Source organism: Amblyomma mixtum, chromosome 10 (assembly GCF_055824585.1).
Source record: "Amblyomma mixtum isolate Tamu chromosome 10, ASM5582458v1, whole genome shotgun sequence".
Classification (NCBI taxonomy): domain Eukaryota; kingdom Metazoa; phylum Arthropoda; class Arachnida; order Ixodida; family Ixodidae; genus Amblyomma; species Amblyomma mixtum.
Window position 1 is genome coordinate 172821152 of NC_143021.1, and position 23727 is coordinate 172844878.

The following is a 23727-nucleotide window of genomic DNA, read 5'->3' on the forward strand; positions in this document are numbered from 1 at the left end:
CGGAAGAGACGCTTCATCTCCTCAGTGTAGACTACAACGGTCTCGTTTGGGTGTTGTATGCGAGACTGAAGGAGCTGCTGGGCTCTCTCCTCTCGCACGACGTATGTGAAGATATTCAGAAGCTTCTCCTTGAAGGTTTCCCAGTTCGTCAGGCTAGCTTTCTCATTCTCAAACCAGATTCTTGCTGGTCCCTCCAAGGCGAAGAAGACGTACCTAAGTTTAGTGGCATCATTCCAGTTGTTGAAGACAGCCACACGGTCGAACTGTTCCAGCCATTCTTCGGGGTCGGCGCCAGGCGAAGCGTTGAAGGTTGGTGGTACCCGGGGCTGCTGCCGAACGACTAGAGTCGACGTCTGGGGCAAGCTCATGGCGGATGTTGCTGCTGGCTTTCGATTCCGGGTAGGGTCCGTGTCACCCACACTTCGCGCACTTTTAGCGTGAAGCTCCCAGACACCCTTACAGCGTGTGGGGGTAGCGGTCTCGGACTCAAAGGAGATGCCCTCGACTCAGCGTGGCAAGCTCAGCGGAGACCAGCTACCAAGTGACAAGAGGTTTTTGGGCGTTCGGTGCCCAGCTTCCGCTGGTCGCAAGCCAGAGAATGGGTCGAAGCCGAAAGTTCACAAACAAAACATTGCCTCTTCTATTGCCCGGCTGCTCAGCAGTCGGGTACCTTCCCCCCACCCTCTCTATCCATCACCACCTGGCTCGACTGGCTTGGCGCTGAAGGGGAAGATGAACAGCGGCTTCTGGTCGCCCAGGCGGTCGACATGCTCGGCCTATAAATTATGGTCGATTAAAAGTCTTTTACTACTACTACTACTACTACTACTACCGTATTTTCCGGTGTATAAGACGCACCCTTGTATAAGACGCACCCGCCATATATGAAGGCTCTCATTGAAAAAGTTGGTATATAAGACGCACCCGTGTATAAGACGCACCCCAATTTACCCACTTAGTCTAGTGAGGGTTAATTAAACACGCTTACTCGACCATCGCGAAATGAACCATGGATGGACTCATCTGATCGCATAAAAGCTCCGTAGGCCCGCAGCCCGATTTCCGTTTTCGGTAGCATACTCGACCGCAGATAATTTGAACTTTGCGGTGTAGCTCTTGCGCAACTTCGGTGGCATACTGTAGTAAGACCGAGCACGACAGGTGTAGGTAGTGGAAAACACACGCCGAAGTCACCAACACAGACGTAATACGTACACCCTCCATGACGTACGCGGTTGCGAAGCTGAAAAGAATGACTAAAAAAGAACGCCGGCTTGGCTTGTTTTGACAATGGCGAGAAGCGTGACTGTCGCCATCTTTTGGAATTTCACATTACTTTTGCTTGCGCCTCCGAAACGACCGCGTGTTTGCGATTCTGGAAGTCGTCATCCCCGCCGTTTCATGATAAAGTTCACCTAAAAAAAAGTTGCGCACGGCGGTCCCCGTATTGAAGTATTGAAGTATTGAAGTATTAACCGTGTTACTACCGCATCATTGGTAGAGTTTTTTTTTCGGTGAAAACAGCTTGAGCATGAACCTGAGTAATTTCTGAACTCGCAAAAAAAAAAAACGAAAAATTCGCATATAAGACGCACCCTTGTATAGGACGCACCAGCAAGATTTTTGACAAAAAACCGCGTCTTATACACCGGAAAATACGGTACTACAATGTTTATACAGCAACGAGACGATACAGAGGATTTCACAATCACTAGTACAAGCACATACAAAGTGATTAACCAAACTATGCACTTCGTGCAAGGCTAAACTCGAGAGAGAGAATACAATACAAAGGCAATATTGCATCTAAAGTGCACTAACACAAGAGAGAGGCAAACAAACAAAACACAATTTGTTCACCGGGCACTGCGGCCGTCCGACGACCAGAGGTCCACGATGATGCCGTCCCGCAGACTGGCGAACGTTGCCTCGTTGGCCCGATGCTGGCCGAGTGGTGTTTTCCCGGGAGTCGAACGGGCGCGCTTCGATGAAGCTTAAACGGCGGTCCGGACTGACTTGACAGCGGTCAACATACTTCTTTTATAGGCTCGCTCTCACGTCTGTTTGTTCTCCGCGCCAAAGTAGGCGCGCACATACACGCAGCATCTCCCGTGTAGTTTCCCTTCCTTTCTCTCGCCGCCGCGCGTCCTCATTGGTTAAAGTCAGGAGACGTTTCGCCAAGGTTCTGGCTAGTTATGGCGTGGCGCCACCGACGGGCGAGGGGGACGTGTCATAGTGCACGCAAGGCTACGCCCTTTTCCCCCGGTCAGCAGTAGAAGCTACTTGGATGTTCCAGAGAAATCTTCGGCATGGATGACTCATTCCCTCGGCGCACGCCGTGTCGGTGAGTGGTAGTGGAGGGGAGAGAGAGCCATGACGCAGCGGGGGTTTTCCTTCTCCCCCGTTCGGCTCGCGCCGGCGAGACGCCGTGCGCGCGGCGGTGTTTTTCTTTGTTTGAAGAATGCTCCGAAATTTGTGACAGTCCGGCAGAATCCCGAACTCAGGTGCGTCCCCTTGCAGACGTCGGATTGTGCGGTGGACTGGAGTCAAGTCCTCCGGTGAATGACTCGAAGGGCTGGCGTTGCGACTTGCTGAGGGTTTCCGGTACATAGAAGGCTACTCTGCACCTCCACCAGATGTCACGTTGTAGTGACGGCAATCCAGCAGCGAAGAAGACAGCAGCAAGCCTTGCAAACTAAGCTCTTTATTTGGGCTGACTTGCGCCGGCAGAACAACTGAATCACTCGGCGGCGGCGTAAGCGAAAAACGTGCACGTCAGTCGTCGAACTACGAATGCCCGCCGCTCGCGGCATCGCACAATTTCAAGCCAGCAAGGAAACTTCGAGATAATCGGTCACGATCATCTACAGTAATCTAGAAAAACGTAGATGCAGCTCTTCATGGCTATGATCAATCCAGATTAGTCCGGTCGCTTCTCGCGTCACAAACAAAAATGATAACAACCCTTTCCTGCGGCCTTGGGCGCGAACGAACGGACGCTACAATGATACGTGCCAATATTGGAAGAAAGAGCAGCAGCGATGAGAGCCATTAGTGACATTCCTTACTGTGAGAGCCCAGTTACACGTTAGGATAGCTTAGAGACATTAAATCTTTATAAACTAAATACACCGAGGCTTGCCGCTTATGCTTTCTTCGTATTTTACAGTGGCACGCTTTCACACATCGTGCTGACTTATCAACACCAAACATACAAGCTAAAAACTCCTCTACCTAGGCACCAAGAATAACAACAAATTAACGCTCTCAAGTCATACTGTATACCAGGCAATCGTCTTTATAAATTAAAGCACCCAAATAAAAGATATCACCTCTGAATACACTAGCGCACGCTTATTTAAGAAAAAATGTTCTCAAATGCTGCTTTTAGAACCCACATAAATCTACTTTGTCAAAATTGTTCCCTGTCGCTGATGGACACGTCCCCTTTTTAGGGTGAAACACTACTTCACGAGGTCTAACCAGCTCAAAACGTTTCTGCGACCTTGACCTTGCAGGTGACCGTGGGGAAACAGTACATCAAGAAAATAAATACTGCTGAGAGTGGGAATCGAATCCGCGCCGGCGCGAAAAACAAACTTCGCTAGCCAAGGCACGAGTACACTATGCCACCGCTGAAGCCGACCACGCATCGCGTTAAACTATACACATACCTACCCAGTCAACCACCTACCCACGTAGCTACGGCGCCCTCATAGGCTGAGTCGCTTTAGGGCGTTAAACCCAATAAACAAACCAATAACCTACCTATACTCCGTCTCACATGATTTTTGCAGCACTACGAAAGGTAGAGCTCTCTCGTGCAATCAGGATGGCGCGCACTACATTAGTGTGTTCCTACGCGCCTGTGGCTCCATCCACCTGATGTCCAGGTGGCTCGTTCCATATGAAGGAAGGCGCACTAGTAGTTAGCTTCTTTCTACCCTCTAGCAGGTGGCGCTTGATGTATTTTTATTCTTTCTTTGGTTTGTTTTTGGACAGGCGGACGCCCTTTCCAAAGGGATTAGCCCCACTTTTTTTTTTATCACGACCTCTTCTCATCAGTTCCTCCGTTATCACGTCACAGTAAATTTCAGTAATCGTGTCATGTGCATGTAAATTTAATGACTCCAGCGTGCCGAGGCAGCCGAATGTCGATGGTGGCGAAATACAAACAAGCCCATGTGCTGCGCGATAGTCAACGCACGTTAAACGGGCTCGATCATCTCATCGTCCTCATCACAACTCAATTCAGCACTGCTGGTTGTGTCGTCCTCCAGGTTGACAACAATGGCCGGTCCCTGGTCAACAACATCGTCGATGATGTGGTCCAGTTTTCTCATCACATATTCCTCACTGATAATATGCTGCACGTAATTCTTCCATTTCTCAATGGCCACTTGCGTGATGCCTTGCCAAACCAGAGACTCGACGTCTTGGAGCTTAAACGTCTTGTTTTCGCTGGCCACGAAACCCTTGACGTCGCTCCAGGCAAGCTCTATCGGGTTCAGTTGGCAGTGGTACGGTGGCAGGCGCACAACGAGATGGCCAGCAGCCTCAGCAATGCAGTCCACACGGTATCGCTCCCCACCTGTGTTCACACTGCTGACAAGCTGCATGAGCTCGGCCTTCACCATGCCGCCGCTCCACGCGACACCTTTTCCGGACAGCCAAGCCTGTATGTCCTTTTTCAGGGTACTCATCCGCGGCACTTTATCCTGCTTTACAGAATGATATGGCGCGTTGTCCATCACCATAACGCTGCCGGGTGGTAGTAGTGAGAGAAGTCTCTTGGAGAACTAGTTTTCGTAGTGTTCCCCGTTCATTTCCTCGTAGTAATCGCCCGAGCTTTTCTTTGCTCGCAAAACTTCTGCTGCGCCTTCGACAAAACCTTGCTCACTACCGCAATGCGTCACAATAAGCCTGCCACCTTTGCCACTGGGGTTTTGTAGACCAGTCGACAGTCCGGATCGATGCGCTTGGTGTGCAGATTGGATGGTGCAGTCAGTCCACACTCGACTTCGCGTGTGGCCGGCGTTAACCCACGTTTCGTCGGTGAAGAAAATAGGCCTACCCTGGCGTCGTAGCTCCGCTATCTGGCGCAGGTACCGGCGGTGACACTGTACAATGTGGGGCGCTTCGATTAACATCGCATTCCGAGAGCGCTTCTTGTATCGGAAACAAAGTTTCTTCAACATCATCTGCATTGTCGCTGCGGACACGGTCGGTAGCGTGTCGTCCTTTCGAAATGCGCAACCACCTTCGCGATCGTTGGAATTTCCCCTCTCTGGAAAAAGCTGCGTACCACTCTTCGCAACATGCCCAGGTCAAAATCGTCCAGCTTCTTCGTCCGGTCGCGGCCTCTTCCGCCAGCACGCTTCTTCGGTGACAACACTCGGCCCGCCTTCAACGTCTCCGTTGTCCACTTGTAAAGCGTTCGCTCGCTCACCTGCGTGAGTTTTGCCGTCGTCTTGATGAGCGCATTTGTACTCGAACTGCCCCCGCACTCGACGCGAAGCGCTTCAAGAACATTTAAAGCCACATGCTTCGCCTGCTTGGGGAAACACTGCACTGTTGGTGTAGAGCACACAGGAGACACAACAGACTCGACCGACGCCATGTTGTAAAGTGACGACGCATCACTACCTCGCAGCAGGCCTCCGCAGAGCTTTGTCCGTACGGGCTTTGTCTGGTAATATCGCAGTGATTTCATTTCATTTCATTTTATTACTCTCAAGGCCGGTCAGGCGTTACAGAGAGGAGTAGGCAAAAAAAATAAATACAAAGAAACAAACAAATAAACAGTTACAATTCATAACCATTAACAGTATCCTTGAATTTCTGAGAATCATTGATGACGACGACGGTGGAGGGCAGGTGATTCCAGTCCGAGGCTGTTCTGGGGACGAAGGAATTTAGATATTGGACAGTCCTGCACTGTGGAATGTGCACCTTTAGTTGATGATCTCTGCGGGACGATATGTGCACCGGAGGAGTAAACAAGGACTGCTTTAAGGTTTCGTTGCCGTAATATATTTTGTGAAATGTGCAGAGGCGCGAAATGCGGCGCCGTATGGCAAGATCCGGAAGACTAAGCGTTCTTTTCATTTCTGAAACACTGGCATGGCGGGAGTAATTTGACATTATGAACCTTGCAGAGCGATTTTGAATGGATTCAAGCAACCCAATGAGAGAGTTAGTGTATGGGTCCCACACTGGAGCAGAGTACTCAATTTTTGAACGGACGAGTGTTTTGTAGAGCAGTAGTTTCACAGGGATAGGGGCAAGGGAAAAGTTACGACGGATGAAGCCAAGCATGCGGTTGGCCTCGTTAGTATATATAATATATTCAATGTGAGCCTTCCAGGACAGATCATCTGTTATTTGAACTCCAAGGTACTTATACTTGTTAACTTGGGTCAGTGGGGTGTCGTCGAGAGAGTATGAGCACGGAATGTTGTGATTAGTCGCGCGCGTAATTCTCATTAATTGACATTTGTTAACGTTTAGTTTCATAAGCCAGGTATTACACCAAGTTACAATTATGTTCAGAACATTTTGAAGAGCGCATACATCATCTTGGTTAGTAACTTCTCTATATAAAACACAGTCATCAGCGAAAAGTCTTATTTTGAAAGTAACTGAGGAAGGAAGATCATTAATATAGATAAGGAAAAGAAGAGGTCCTAGAACTGATCCTTGCGGAACGCCAGAGGTTACGGGGGAAATGGGGGAGTCATAATCGTTAGCATTTACATACTGACTTCGATTACTTAAAAAACACTCAATCCACTTTAAAATACCATTATCAATATTTAATTTACTTAACTTATAAAGTAACAGTTGATGTGACACGGTGTCAAAGCCTTTGCAAAGTCGATATATATACAATCAATGAGAGAAGAGTGGTCCAGAGCTAAAATCAAGTCATTAGTGAATGCAATTAATTGAGTTTCACATGAATGATGCTTACGAAAACCATGCTGTGAATCTGTAAAAAACGAATTAGCTTCCAGATAGTCAACAAGGTGTGAATAGATAATATGTTCAAGGAGTTTGCATGGAATAGATGTTAAGGAAATAGGCCTGTAGTTATTAGGATTATGAACGTCCCCAGACTTGTGGACTGGAACCACCTTGGCGATCCTCCAGTCGTCAGGTAGTGATGCGCTGCGGATGGACTGCGTAAAAATTTCGGACAACATCATGGATGAATATAAACATGTACTTTTCAAGAACTTATAACTAATACCGTCGACCCCTGCAGCTGAAGCAAGCTTTCCTTTCTGAATAAGACTGGCAACACCTTCATCATTGATAGTTATAGGCTCCATCTGAACAGATTCTGAAACCGCAATATCGGGTAAGGTGGACACAACGGAATTACTAAAGGATGAGAAAAATGTATTGTTCAAAGCAATGCAGCACTTGTGAGGGGGAACCGGGATATTATTTATGGAGCAAAGTCGGACCTCTTTTGTTTTGCGCATATTAACGACGTTCCAAAATTTTTGTGGGTTGGAAACGAGCAAATGAGGCAGTGTGTCATGATAAAAAAACATGCTTAGCGCTCTGCAGCGCGTGCTTGTACTGTGACGCGACAGCACGATATAGGTGCCACTTATCAGCAGTTATTGATTTTTTCAGCTGCCGGAAAATGCGCTTTTTTTTATTTAAGAGGCGCTTTAGCGATACGCTGAACCAAGGTGCTTGTTTGGAGCAGGAAACGCGACGAGTGGGAATATATTCATTTATGAGATCGTTCACCTTCGTTTTAAATATGTGCCAGTTTTCTTGAATGGAACGACTCCAGAACTGCGGGAAGGTGTCGGAAAAGCGCTCGAGCTCTGCATTAATTATTTATTTATTTATTTATTTCATAAATACTGCCGACTGCCCTTTGGCGGTCAAGGCAGGAGTGCGCAAAGAAAAAGAAGAAAAAGTTACAAAGTAGTAACAACCAAATAACAGCAACAAAGGGCGATTACAGTACGAGAACAAAATTCAATAAGACCAACGGGAAGCAAAAAAGTACAGGCAAATCATCCGACGTCAAACAAACTAAGTGAACAGAATAAAAACAAGGAAATCGAAATACACTGTGTACTAGACGCGCTACTGCGATACATGAGCCGAAACAGCAGACAAAAAAGATTCTGAAGATACCAGGTTGGTGATATCGCTTGGCAGTCGGTTCCACTCGGAAATGGTGCGTGGAAAGAAGGAACAAGAATATGCTTTTGTTCGGCATCGTGGCATCAAGATAGTCCGTTCGTGTTTGTTACGGGTGGGGCGTGTTGTGTTGTATTGCATGTAACTCTGAAAATTCAGTTTTGTTTTATTATGTATGATATTGAACAACATTTTTAGTCGGTGCTGCTTTCGACGGGATTCAAGCGTGGGAAGCCCAGATCTGTTGAGCAAATCAGATACCGAGACCTGCCGACCATAAGCGTGGTAAATAAACCGGAGTGCTTTCCTCTGGACGCCTTCAAGAATTTTTATATCCGTTTTTGTGTGCGGATCCCATACAGCGTCGGCGTATTCGAGCACTGGACGCACAAGTGATGTGTATGCTGTCAGTTTAGTTTTGCTCGTGCAATGCTTTAGGCGGTGCTTTAAAAACCGAAGTTTTTTGGACGCTGCTGAGACAATGGACTGGATGTGTACGCTCCAGTTCAGGTTGGATGTCATGGTTACCCCAAGATATTTCACCTGAGTAACTGAGTTGATCGGAAGGCCATTGATTTTGTATGTGCATTGGAGCGGTTGTTTCTTTCGTGTTACTGTCATTTTTCCACATTTTGAACTGTTTATACCCATTTGCCAAGTACAACACCAGCTGGAAACTGCTGTTAAGTAGTCGGTTAGGAGTGCCTGGTCTTCGACTGATGTGATACTATGGTATATAACACAGTCGTCGGCGAAGAACCGACAGCGTATGCGTGAGTTGAAGGACAGGTCGTTCAAATAAATAAGGAAGAGAAGCGGCCCAAGGACTGAGCCCTGGGGAACTCCTGAAAGTACTGGCGCTTTTGTGGAATTAGATTCAGATATCTGAACAAACTGATGCCGCTGTGTAAGGTAGGAATCTAACCATTGTACTACTTGCCGATTATTTAACCACCACCTTATTTTTAACAAAAGATTGCCATGCGATACCCGGTCAAACGCTTTTTCGAAGTCAATGAAAATTAAATCTACCTGTCCATTATTGTCTAGCGTCATCATAATTTCATTTGTAATATGAATAAGCTGCGTCACTGTCGACAAGCCTTGCCGAAACCCATGCTGGCTTTCAATAAAAAAACCGCTTCCCTCTAGGAATGAACTTATGTGCTTGAAAATAAAATGTTCTAATACCTTACTGGACGTACATAACAAAGAAATTGGCCTGTAATTCTTCACGCAAAGCTTGTCTCCTGATTTGTGAATGGGTACCACCTTTGCTGTTTTCCAATCGTTTGGAATTTCTCCTGTCCCGAGACTTTCAGTAAATATAATGAAAAGGTATTTAGCGCACCACTCAGCATATCTGTACAGAAAAGCGTTAGGGATATCGTCTGGTCCAGAGGATTTTTTTGTGTTCAACTCCAATAGAGCCGAAACAATACCCTCCTCGTTAATAATTAGGTCTGGCAGATTGAAATGGCTAGTTCGAGATTCGGAGACTGAGTTGCTGTTACTCAGGAATACAGAAGAAAAGTGCTCATTGAAGGCAGTCGCTAAGCAGAGGGAGTCGGTAACAACTGTGTTGTTAATGAGAAGTTTGTTAACCGGGTCTTTTTTCTGTGACAGATGCCTCCAGAACTTTTGGGGGTCAGTTTTTAGAAAATTGTGCATCTTGACATTAAAAAAGTGGTACCGTGAAGATTTTATTTTTGAACGCAGTTCAGCCCGAAGAGCCGGCAAAGCACCACCAACTTTATTGCTTGACCTTGATAAGCGCTTCACGCGACGTTTTAACTGTATGATCTCGCGTGTTATCCAGGGACACGCCATTTTCAGCTTCTTATGTTTAAGCGGCACGTACTTGTTGATACATTGATGAACCGTACTTTTGAATTCTAACCACAAGTCGTTCACACTTGTACGCCCATCAGTGTATTTTTTGGCAAAGGATTCATACGTAAGTTCAAGCTGATCTAGAACGCTTTCATCCTGAGCATTGTTGAAGTCGCGAAACACTTTTCCTGCCTGATGAACAATTACTGGTCGCAGCAATTCGCTTTTAAAGAGCACCGCTTCATGGTCTGATATTCCGGGAAAGACATCTGTCGAAAAGCCCAATTGACTAACAGGGTCCGATATAAATACTAGGTCAAGAAGAGAACTGGTATTTTCTGTAATGCGCGTAGGTTTCTGAACAACCTGGTTTAAGTTATAGTTGAAAGCAATGCTGAGCAAAGCATCCGAGTTAGCACACAAAGTTTGATCGCACAGAGAATCCCAGTTGATGTTTGGCAAGTTAAAATCGCCGCATACGATGACATGGCTATAGCGCTTTGTATGTTCATTTAAAAAGTCGTGCAAGTTGTCCAGTACAGAAGTATCAGCATTCGGTGGTCGATAAATAACACCTATTAAAAGACTAAGCTGAAGAAGACGGAGAACAACCCAAACCATTTCAGTATTGGTGTGATGCGGTATCAGCGTATAGTCAATGCCTTTCTTTATCAGAATAGCGACACCGCCCCCTCTTGAAGTGCGGTCGCGACGAACGATTTCGTATTGATCGGATGTGATAACTGCATCATTCGGAATTGCATCATGAAGCCATGTTTCTGTCAGAACAGCAGCGTCAGGATCGTGTGTGAAGAGGAGGCTTTCAAGTTCGTCGAATTTATTTACTATGCTTCTAGCATTAATGTTAAGCACGGAAAAGGAATTCAAGGATGTCTGTGTTCTTAGTGCTCCTGAGCTCTGTGTGTTACTTTGTGCGGACACGAGTTTGGAAACAGACCATCACTTTGGAGCGCAGGGAACTCTTTCATTGCGGGCGTCGTCCCATCGATACAGTTTGCCGTTTATTTTAATTTTGTCAAACTTGAGCATGACCTTCTCTTCTTTCAACCTTTGCTCTTTCGCACTTTCCCAAAGCTTCTTTCGTATTGACTGAACGCGAGGGGAGAAGTCCTCGGATATACTATAGCCTGAGTTTTTCAGATTTCTACAGCTTTTGAGAATTCTCTCTTTGACCCTCCCGTCAACTAGCTTAAAGATAACTGGTCTGCATTTGTCCTCAGCTGGCTTCCCTATTCTGTGGATACGCGCAATAGCCACATCCGAAATTTTCAACCGGTCCAGAAGAACATCCTTGCAGACCATGTTCTCAAGGTCTTGGGGCGTTTCGTCCTCGGTTTCCTTAACGCCAAACACAATTAGGTTGTTCCGCCTGCTTCTATTCTCTAGGTCGTCTACTTTCATAAGTAGACTGTCGACAGTTTTTTCTAGTGATTCTACTTTAGAGGTGTAGTCAGTAACCGTTGAGGAAATATCGTCTAGCTTCTTTTCGATAGCAGACAGTCTCGTGTTAGTAGAGCTTGTATTTTGTTTCAGCTGTTTAAGATCTTCCATTATTGTCTGCAGCATTTCCTGTGTCGAAGGACCTGGGTTTGGTTCTACGTCACCACACATAGCAAGCACGTCAACAAAACAATGATACATTGCTGTAAGGAGCGTAACTAACGGCCGTGGGCACGGCAGAAGCAGTAGGCACACATTGTCACTGCGGTAAGAGTAAACAGGCTGTTTGTCTCTTACCTGGACAAAAAACAGGAACGGATTTGTTAGCCGCATGGTTCCAACGCCTCCGCCGTGCCCACTGGTCGCGAACCGGGCAGAAGCTTCTCTTTTATGTGCTGTGACTGGTGACGTAGTCGATGGTGGCGTGCGATGCGCATGCAGTAGTGGTGTCCAGTTGCGCAGTCCTATCATTTTGGTCTTCGCGATGCATTCCGATGAAGAGATCACGCCGGAAACACGATGGTCGGTCCAATTTCCAGTGCTGTCGTGGTACGCCCCCTGTGATGCGGGTTCCACGTTCACGAAAAACACGGCCTGGACAAAAAACAGGAACGGATTTGTTAGCCGCATGGTTCCAACGCCTCCGCCGTGCCCACTGGTCGCGAACCGGGCAGAAGCTTCTCTTTTATGTGCTGTGACTGGTGACGTAGTCGATGGTGGCGTGCGATGCGCATGCAGTAGTGGTGTCCAGTTGCGCAGTCCTATCATTTTGGTCTTCGCGATGCATTCCGATGAAGAGATCACGCCGGAAACACGATGGTCGGTCCAATTTCCAGTGCTGTCGTGGTACGCCCCCTGTGATGCGGGTTCCACGTTCACGAAAAACACGGCCTGGACAAAAAACAGGAACGGATTTGTTAGCCGCATGGTTCCAACGCCTCCGCCGTGCCCACTAGCTTGGAAGTCCGCCTTGTTGTAGTTCCTAAGTAGCTTGTATCTTTTTGGTGAGCGAGCCGAGCGTGAAGGCATAGTTAGGTGGATTGCACTATGGTCACTTAAGCCCGGAAGAAAGCTGATTGAAGATATAGTTTCAGGAGAAGTGGTTAGCACAAGATCAAGTATGTTGGCAGATGTCTGAGTAACACGGGTTGGTTCTTTAACGATTTGATCAAGGTTGAACGTGGAACACAATTCAATGAATGCAGAACATTCTGAGAAAGGACGTAAGAGATGAAAAGAGGGGCTGTTCTATGAAATTGCGGGAAGGTTGAAATCACCAAAAATATAAAGAGGAGACCTCGGAAACTTAGAAAGGACCGAATTAATGGCGTCATGTAGGTCATCGCAGAAGCAAGGCTGTGAGCTAGGTGGTCGATAGCATACACAGAATAAAACGTCCTTGTGGTTCAAACGTAAGCAAGTGCAGAGAAATTCCAGTGAAGAATTCACGGGAACGCTATAGGAAGCAATTTCATCTGATACGGTAATCAAAACACCACCACCAACACGCTCGCAGCGATCAAATCTATAAATGTTATAATTTTTTTCACAAGTGAACAGTTCCCGAGAATCAACTTTTTCAGACAGCCACGTTTCGGTCAGGACAATCACATCGGCAAAACACGTGTCGGCTAGAGCTGATGAGTCTCGTTTATTTAAAATGCTGCGAATGTTAGTGAAAAGAATCGAGTAATCTGGATTCGGTAATGCCTGAACGGCTGCGTTTTCCTATGGTGAACCTGAGTTAGAAGTTGATCCAGGCGTATCTGATGCAGGCGGAGGAGATGCAGGCGGGGCTGTTGCGTCATTTTCAGAGGCACGCCCGCTAGGCGCTTCAACTTCGCATACGGCATCCGTGTCGGCAGAATATACGTAGCATTTTTTGTTTACGTACAGCCTGTTGTAACGCAGGTTGTATTTATGGCCACTTGCTTTACCATAGTCCATGAGCTTTTTCCGCGAAAGCCTAGTTGCTCTGCAAAAGTCCTCCTGTATAGACACGCCTGTATTCTTCAGTTTTGTTCTCTGAGCCCAAATGCTATCTTTAACTTTGAACGACGCGAACTTCACGACGATCGGTCGGCACCTATGGTACCTACCCACCTACCTATGGTACCTACCCACCCACCTACCTATGGTACCTACCCACCCACCTACCTATGGTACCTACCCACCCACCTACCTATGGTACCTACCCACCCACCTACCTATGGTACCTACCCACCCACCTACCTATGGTACCTACCCACCCACCTACCTATGGTACCTACCCACCCACCTACCTATGGTACCTACCCACCCACCTACCTATGGTACCTACCCACCCACCTACCTATGGTACCTACCCACCCACCTACCTATGGTACCTACCCACCCACCTACCTATGGTACCTACCCACCCACCTACCTATGGTACCTACCCACCCACCTACCTATGGTACCTACCCACCCACCTACCCACCTACCCACCCACCTACCCACCCACCTACCTACCTACCTACCCACCTACCTACCCACCTACCTACCCACCTACCTACCCACCTACCTACCCACCTACCCACCTACCCACCTACCCACCTACCCACCCACCCACCCACCCACCCACCCACCCACCCACCCACCCACCCACCCACCCACCCACCCACCTACCTACCTACCTACCTACCTACCTACCTACCTACCTACCTACCTACCTACCTACCTACCTACCTACCTACCTACCTACCTACCTACCTACCTACCTACCTACCTACCTACCTACCTACCTACCTACCTACCTACCTACCTACCTACCTACCTACCTACCTACCTACCTACCTACCTACCTACCTACCTACCTACCTACCTACCTACCTACCTACCTACCTACCTACCTACCTACCTACCTACCTACCTACCTACCTACCTACCTACCTACCTACCTACCTACCTACCTACCTACCTACCTACCTACCTACCTACCTACCTACCTACCTACCTACCTACCTACCTACCTACCTACCTACCTACCTACCTACCTACCTACCTACCTACCTACCTACCTACCTACCTACCTACCTACCTACCTACCTACCTACCTACCTACCTACCTACCTACCTACCTACCTACCTACCTACCTACCTACCTACCTACCTACCTACCTACCTACCTACCTACCTACCTACCTACCTACCTACCTACCTACCTACCTACCTACCTACCTACCTACCTACCTACCTACCTACCTACCTACCTACCTACCTACCTACCTACCTACCTACCTACCTACCTACCTACCTACCTACCTACCTACCTACCTACCTACCTACCTACCTACCTACCTACCTACCTACCTACCTACCTACCTACCTACCTACCTACCTACCTACCTACCTACCTACCTACCTACCTACCTACCTACCTACCTACCTACCTACCTACCTACCTACCTACCTACCTACCTACCTACCTACCTACCTACCTACCTACCTACCTACCTACCTACCTACCTACCTACCTACCTACCTACCTACCTACCTACCTACCTACCTACCTACCTACCTACCTACCTACCTACCTACCTACCTACCTACCTACCTACCTACCTACCTACCTACCTACCTACCTACCTACCTACCTACCTACCTACCTACCTACCTACCTACCTACCTACCTACCTACCTACCTACCTCACCTTACCTCACCTCACCTCACCTCACCTCACCTCACCTCACCTTACCTTACCTTACCTTACCTTACCTTACCTTACCTCACCTCACCTCACCTTACCTTACCTTACCTTACCTTACCTTACCTTACCTTACCTTACCTTACCTTACCTACCTACCTACCTACCTACCTACCTACCTACCTACCTACCTACCTACCTACCTACCTACCTACCTACCTACCTCACCTACCTCACCTTACCTACCTACCTTACCTACCTCACCTACCTCACCTTACCTACCTACCTTACTTACCTTAACTTACCTACCTTACCTTACCTACCTTCAATTCAATTCATTTTATTCACCAGATATTTCTGGATGGTTTTCTGGATAAAAGCTGCTAACGCAGCTTGACGAAGTCCAGGAAACCACCTTACCTACCTTACCTTACCTTACCTACCTGCCTTACCTTACCTGCCTGCCTTACTTTACCTATCTACCTTACCTACCTTGCCTTAACTACCTATTTTACCTTGCATACCTACCTTACCTACTCACCTTACCTTACCTACCTTACCTTACGAACCTTACCTTACCTTACCTACCTACCTCACCTTACTTACCTTACCTACCTACCTTACCTTACCTACCTATTTTACATTACCTTACCTACTAACCTTACCTTACCAACTACCTTACCTATCTACCTTGCCTTACCTACCTACCTTACCTACCTTAACTTACCTACCTTAACCTTACCTGCCTTACCTTACCCTACCTTTCCTTACCTACCCTTCCTTACCTTACCTTAACTTATCTGCCTTACCTTACCTTACCTACATTACCTTACCCTACCTTTCCTTACCTACCCTACCTTACCTTAGCTTGCCTTGCCTTACTTTACCCTACCTTACCTTAGCTTACCTTGCCTTACCTTACCCTACCTTACGTACCCTACCTTACCTTACCTTAACTTATTTGCCTTACCTTGCCCTACCTTACCTTAGCTTACCTTACCTTACCTACCTTACCTAACCTACCTTGCCTTACCCTACTTTTCATTACCTACCCTACCTACCCTACCTTACCTTAGCTTACCTTGCCTTACCTGCCTTTCCTTACCTACCTTGCCTTACCTTACCCTACCCTACCTTACCTTACCATACCTTCCCTACCTACCTACCTACCTACCTGCCTACCTACCTACCTACCTACCACCTACCTACATACCTACCTACCTACCTACCCACCTACGTATCTATCTACCTACCTACCAGCCAACCGACCTAGGCACCTACCTACCTCACCTTCCCCCTTCCCTAACTACCGATCCACCAACGTGCCTACTTTCCTACCAACCCACCTACCTATATACTCACCTACCCCATTACCTAACCACCTACCTAGTTACCTACCAGCCCACCTACCTACATATTCACCTATCCCCCTGCCTAACAACCTACGTACCTACCTGCCTACCTAACTACCCACCCACCTACTCACCTACCTTGTGCCTAATCACTAGAGCATGTTCTCCCAGGATGTTTGTAGATATGTGGCCGTTCGCAACCCCGTTCCTGTGTCTGGAGTTGCCCGAGTTGCCAACGTATGACGCACCGCATTCTTCGCGAAGGATCCACCGCAATGCTTCTTGCTGGGGCACGCTGGACCCAAGCATGTTTCATTTCGTACTTCTTAATTCTTAATGCTGCTGGGGCCTCTTGCCCGAAAAATCGCTTTTACCCGGCCATCATTTATGCCTTTTTTTTACTTCCAATTTGTTTTTCTAAAATTGTTTGTTGGGCGCAGGCCCCCTTTCTTCTATTTTCAATTGGTTCGCCTGCGATATTCTCTGGTTTGGTGCGGGCTTCTTCTTACATTTTTTGTTTGTTTATTTTTCTACTTCTTGAGAGTTTTACAATAAAGGTTGTACCAGAGTGGAAAAGCCCTGAGCGACGTCTTTTTTCTGTGCAGAACAACCCCACTGCGGCGAGGTACCTTCCAACTCAGCACAACGTCTTATGCCAGAGGAAGACCACGTCCGAGATTATCTATTCTCACGAGGACTTCGCCCTGTAAGCGCTTTCAGCAGCATTGGCTGGCAGGTGATCATGTGGCGCATGTTTAAACTTTTCTGCCGGAGCGCAAATCCTGCCATTCGTGGCTTTACCTATCTTATTAAATGTCACAGCTTCATGAAATCACAAAGCGAACAAGGGAGGTGAAGGCCTCAGGATGCTTGCTGCTGCTAGTCGAATGGTTGGCAAACAGCCTGAGGCGACGGTATAATCGGCCATAGGCGAAGGGGCTGAAAAAATAATATAGAAGGGATCGAGGGCAAATAATGTCGCGGAAATTCAACGTATGATTAAACAAGCAGCCAAAAAATTGTGGAGACACCAGAGTTAAGGGAATGACGTGAGAGCGGTTCACCTTGGAGCCACTGCCTGCTCTTTCACAACCGCGGTCACTTAAGCGAGACGGAGTGCCTGACAAGGGTCTGCTAGGCGGCGCTAATAACGTCAGTCTCCTGCGTGTTTATATCATCACGAGGAACAGGACCCGTACGCCTGGCGCGTTGGTCGCGGTTGCTGCGATCCCTGCAGATCCGAAGCGTTGCTGGTGTGGCTAGCGCAATCTATGGAAGCCTCTTTTAGCAGCAGCCTACCCACATCTATGATGTAAATAAAACGAACTTCAAACTTCAAACTTCGACCAGCCCGGTGTTTCTGGTAGCAACACGAACGCCGACGCCTATGCTGGCTTTTCTGCGGAACGGGGCCCCTATGCTGTCGCGTGAAAAATTAGCTCAGTACCTTGACAAAAAACAATTGAGGCAGTAGATACGTTCCTCTTTCAGGGAACAGCCCATGCCTTTCAATCATTGCGCCAGAAAAAGCGAGTACTTAAACAAAAAAAGTCCTGCAGCAAACATATATGCCTGTGCTTTGATGGACACATTGTGGAAGTGTGCCTGATAGTTTTGACTCGATCGTGTTTCTTAACGCGCATTAATGTCTCTGGGCGAAAAGAGCACAAAACCCTTCCAAGAGACGACACTGCTGCCTCGTTTCAAAACCGTAGCCGCTGGCGCAGGATAGAATGCGGCTGAGAGGCAGCAAGCAAGAAGGTACTTTTGCGGAATACAGCGCAGTGTAGCCAGGCCTTTGAGTCCTAGCGAGAACAGCACGTATGGAACGGGACGCACACATCGGCGGCAACAAATAAAAAGAAAAAAAATCAAGACATTTCTTGACGATCGTGTCTTGGCCTGCACCCGGCGGCCAGATTTCTCCGCGCCGCAGGCATTCCGTGTTTCGGGCAGTGTGGCACCCCTATGGTTCGTTCCAATGTGCGCAGAAAGCGTGAGTCATCTCGGCCGCCGATCGAGCCCCAGTTCCGCTTCGTGCGACCCAGGGGGACGGCGACCAGCCGCGTCGTGCTCCTTCTCGACGCCTCCGAGGGCATGTGCGTAAGTTCGCCTCAGACGCCCATTATAGTGACTTGTAGACATGCGTTTGAAGACTGCTTTTTGCAAGCCGTTGGGCCGTGTGTCACATTCGCACCTTTAGCCAACCTACGCTAACGGAGACGCACCAAAACTTGCAGGGACGTTTGAGATACGGTAGCAAAATTTTGACTTTCAGTGAAATCGTTGAAATTGCATTCGAAAATGAAAATTTTCTAAAGCTGCTGTTTTTTTTCTTTCAAGCATTTTTGCACCGTTGCCGTTATTCTCTTTGTTTGTTTTTTTGCGCTTGCCGCAGTTGTCGCCCGCGCTAGCGTGAGGACGAAAGGAGAAAAAAACTTTATTTATGGCAAGCACTATGGCCCAATGAAGATCACTTGCTCCGCCAAGGCCGACTGATAATCTGCCGAGCCCGAGCTCCTCATAACATGCCGAGCCCGATTATTTACGAGTGGAGCCGAGCACTCTGTGAAGGAGGGGGAGGTTAAGAGAAGTAAGGGGAGGTAGTGACAGTGACGCATGAGTACAGAATGTATCTGCCTTGATACCTCGAAGGTTGGGACAGTGAACTGTGTTACCTCATCTGAGTTTGTAAGGCATCAGTGCAGTGAGAAGAGTGTTAGTTTGAACAAGCGAAGAACCTGTACTTGTTATGTGTTTTGTGACGAGTGAGCTTAGAATAAAGTTGTGCGCTTTTGGCTGGTGTTCAGCTGCTTTCTCTCTGAATGTTGCGCTGCCTTGCACTAACGTCGGATTCGGCCTGAGGATCGACGTCACTCGTCCCTCAGCGACCTGATTACGTTGTCACGCCTAGGCGCTCAGTTTTTGCCATGACATTATGCAACAAAGTGATCGTTACACATAGCAATTCGCGCTTGGAGTGACATAACCGAATGACCAGGCACTGAAGATCACGCGGCTACAACCACGGCGCTCATTATGCCCCAGTGAGTAAAATGAGTGTGGAGCGCTTCAGAATGGACGGACGGATCAGTAAAGATGAACCGTATAAATCAGCCGAGGGCTTACGCCACCCAGCTGTGACTGGTGGATATTCGCTCTTGTCTTTATTTTACCCACGAAACACATAATCTTCGCTTGATTATTTCTACTCGTTTTAAAAGCTATTTTTGCTAAACTGTAGTCAATGCGATCATTTGAATAAATTAGCCCCGATGCCTTCATCTGCAGAGTAAAGCAGTTAGGAGAAAAGCATCAGGTGTTCGGCCGTTTCCTCTCCATAGACATCGCGTAATGTGTCTATCTCTTGGTACACGGCTCGGTATGTCTTCGTTCGCACTACTGTAGTCCTGGCCTCGAAAAACAAAGTTGGAGAGGAGGAATAACCGCGAACTTGACAGGACTGAAGAACGAGAAGAGGACAGGGCGAGCGGTATTCCTCCTCTCCAACATGTCAGACCAACTGGCGCAAAGCTTCCCCTTGTTAAAAACAAAGTTCTTCGACTACAAGTACCGTAAATATTTTCTTTCGCAATTTCCTGCTTTTTGCATATTCCGAGTTTCCTGAATTGCACCAGGTATTTACATATCAGTTTTCTAGTTCGCCTTATCCATTCCGCAACGAAAATTTTCCTAGACCATTGCTTTTCCCGCACTTCCTTCAATCGCCCCTGAAATTCTATCCTACTGCTGGCTTCTCTGCTTTCATATGATGCCCATCTAGTGCTACCCCCTGTATTGCCATGTGCAAGCCTACCTACCCCGGGCTTCTTGATTTCTAACCTTGCTTGAACATCTGGTCTTTCGCACAGGACCGCATTGCCGAAAGTCAAACTAGGAACCATCACCCCTTTCCAGGTCCCTTTTACCACCTCGTACCTATTGTAATTCCACAATGCGCTATTTTTCATGCTAGCTACATTCGTACTAGCTTTAGGCGCTAAACATTTTTCATGCTCCAACAGGTACTCAGCGCCATTTACTTATCGACACCCCAAGATACTTGTACTTCTCAACCTCTAGCGTGACCTCCTGTATCCTATGCTCGCCGCCTTATCATTAAAAGCCATTAGGGGTGTGCGAATATTCCAAATTTTCGAATATATTTCGAATATTATATTTTTAGTATTCGTATTCGATTCGAAAACCAAGTATTCGTGTTGTTTCCAATATTCGACCGGACGCGAATATCCGTATCTAGTCGAATATTCATTGTGAGCACCGGCGTTCATTGCGGTCCTCAAGCCCTATCGACAGATATATAACAACATGCCGGCGCCCAGAGCAATGCTTATTTAGGAAGGAAAATTTTTCCTTCCTCCAAGGACCATGCAGTAGCTGACTGCGCTGATGAGCTTTTTTTGTGGCTATACCTGCGAAGCTGGTATAGTCAGAGCTGTGCACGAAGTACCTCGCAATACGTGCCAGGTCAGTGCCAAGTGAGTGCATTTTCTGTGGCTGGAGGAGTCGTTTCAGCTAGAAGGGAACTACTTCTGCCTGACCATGTGGAGCAGCTGGTTTTCCTTCACGACAATCTTCTATGTTCATCCCAGCAACGCACTTTTGTGCTGATGTCAAGCTAGCCTTAATCATTGCTGTGTACTAGCCATCTTCTCTGATATTTCCACTCTTCCAGTAATGTTCCAGACTTTGATACTTTTTGTGCAGCCACACACACCTTTTGTATTGATTTAATCATCGATAGTTGAGCTGTGATGTTCATGGGTGCTCAAATGTTTTGTAGTGGTTAACTTCGTCTGTCCTTGATTATTCGATATTCGATTCGATATTCGGAACCAAGTATTCGTATTCGATTCGTATTCGATTCGTATTCGAAAAATTTGATATTCGCACACCCCTAAAAGCCATGACTGTAGATTTCCTTCTGCTAAACTTGAGATGTAATTTTTGTCCCTCTGTACCGCAGATGTTCATCAAATCTTACTGTCAGACATTAGCGCACTATCATCCGCGTACATCAGCGAGGTAATGAATGTTCTATAAATTCTCCTTACTTCAAAAACAAGAAAGATTGAAGCCTGGTCCATGCGTCTCTAATTTGGTCTCTGGTCTTTGTAGGTGCAACATGAATAACAAAGGTGACGCAGGAAGCCCACGCTGTAGCCTGCCCACTCCGCACCAACAGCGGAGTGGGTGCTCTTACTTTATATTTATTTAGGAATACTGCAGACTCCTTCTGGAGTCCAAGCAGGAGTGGGAAACACATGAATAATACCGAAAATAAAAAATGAAGTCAAATTTTAAAAAGTCATACATTCAAACTTTTCAAAGCAGCAATGAATTCCACTTCGTCAGGAGAATCAACAACATTCTGAGGCAGCCTATTCCAGTCGGACACAGTCGTAGAAAAATAGGAATATTTAAATGAATCGATGCAAGCCCGGTATTCTTTTAAGATTTTCCCGTGGTTAAAGCGTGTGTTAGCTCGAGGTGCAGGTGTAAGGTAGAGAGTCTTGTTTATCTGCGCCTGGTTATTGTACAGGAGGTACAAGAACTTAAGCATGTATTCTGTGCGTCTGGATTGGAGGGTCTGAAGATCCAAGAGATTATAACCATCTGTGTTACGCTATCTGTTCGTCTGTAACGGTTGCAAATAATACGGACGGCCATTCTCTGTACCTTTTCCAACTTATCTATATTTGTCTTGATGTAGGGGTCCCATATGCATGACGCATACTCCAAAATCGGTCTAACCAGGGATTTGTATGCAGTGAGCTTCACCTGTGTTGGGGCTGTCGCCAATTTTCTTCGAATCCCCCATAAAGCCTTACTTGCGGAAAAACATATGTTATCAATATGTTTGTTCCAGGTTAAAGTTGATGTTATTGTGACTCCTAGATATTTTACAGCTGATACTTCGTTAATTACGTCCCCCGCCAATATTGTATGTGTGAGCTAATGTTTGCTTCTTGTTTGAGACACGAAGAACACAGCATTTTTTTATGTTCAGAGCCATTTCCCACTTTTCGCACCAGGTGTGAATATTGCCAAGATTCGCGTTAAGGAGTTCTTGATCGTGTGGTGACCTGACCGTTGTGTACACAACACAATCGTCCGCAAAAAGTTTTACTACTATTCCAGGGTCTATCTCGGTAACAATATCATTGATATAAATAAGGAACAAGACCGGGCCCAGGACAGACCCCTGGGTTACACCTGATGTCACTGGAAGGCTATCTGCAGAAATATTATTTACGTTAACATACTGTGCACGGTTGTCAAGATAGGCTTTTATAAAGTCAATAAGTATTCGTTTTATTCCAAAGTTACAAAGCTTTTGTATCAGTTTATTGTGTGGCACCTTATCAAAAGCCTTGGCAAAGTCCAGGAACACTGCATCGATTTAGCCTCTGTCATTAATTGCAAGAAAAAAGTCATGGTAGGTAGTAATTAACTGTGTGACGGTGGAGAGCCCGCGCCGAAACCCATGCTGGGCATCTGACAGTAAGCGGTTTTCTTCCAAATATTGAACTAGTTCTCTCCAAATTATGTGTTCCAATAGCTTCGAACTAACTGAAGTTAAGGAAATTGGGCGGTAACTGGATACCGTTGTGCGATCACTGGATTTGAAAATAGGGACAACACGCGCGTTTTTCTAGTCGGCAGGCAGTGCTGAGCTCGACAACGAAGCAGTAAATATTGCGTGCAAGTAGTGCGATATCCCCTCTGCGTAACGGTGCAGAAATACTGTAGGAATATTGTCTGACCCCACTGCTTTTTTCATGTCCAAGAAAAGGTAAATTAAAAATACCTTTTCGAGTCACAACTACGTCGCGCATTGTCGACTGGAACTCCTTGGGTGCAAAACAAATGCTCTGGTCTTTAGCCGTGAACACTGAGTGGAAATACTTGTTAAATTCATTGGCTACGTATATAGAATCTGTAACTGTATGCCATTAACACATTAAGAAATTTCGTTTGACCTGTCCTCATTTATAAATCTCCAAAATTTTACCGGTGCCTGTTGGAGAAAGTTCCCGAGGGCAACGGAAAAAAAGTTGTCTTTAGCTTGCTTTATCCTATTCCTCAGGTAATTTCATAAGCTTCTAATGACAGCAAGTGGCCGAGAAGGCATTCGCCGGAGTCGTTTTAGCTTCCGTTTCATATGTATAATATCTCTTGTAATCCATGGATTATGTCCTTTCTTTTTGAGCTTGCTC

General features: G+C 46.8%; 1 protein-coding gene across 1 annotated transcript in view; it reads left to right on the forward strand.

The window, feature by feature from the left end:
- Window positions 1-23727, forward strand: part of LOC149327750 (calcium-activated chloride channel regulator 1-like) — an 884343-nt gene that overhangs the window by 267303 nt on the left and 593313 nt on the right. Inside the window, exons 6-7 of the mRNA XM_089564962.1 lie at window positions 17092-17192; window positions 18478-18589. Of these exons, the coding sequence (XP_089421088.1) occupies window positions 17092-17192; window positions 18478-18589 (213 nt within the window). The remainder of the gene's footprint in view (window positions 1-17091; window positions 17193-18477; window positions 18590-23727) is intronic.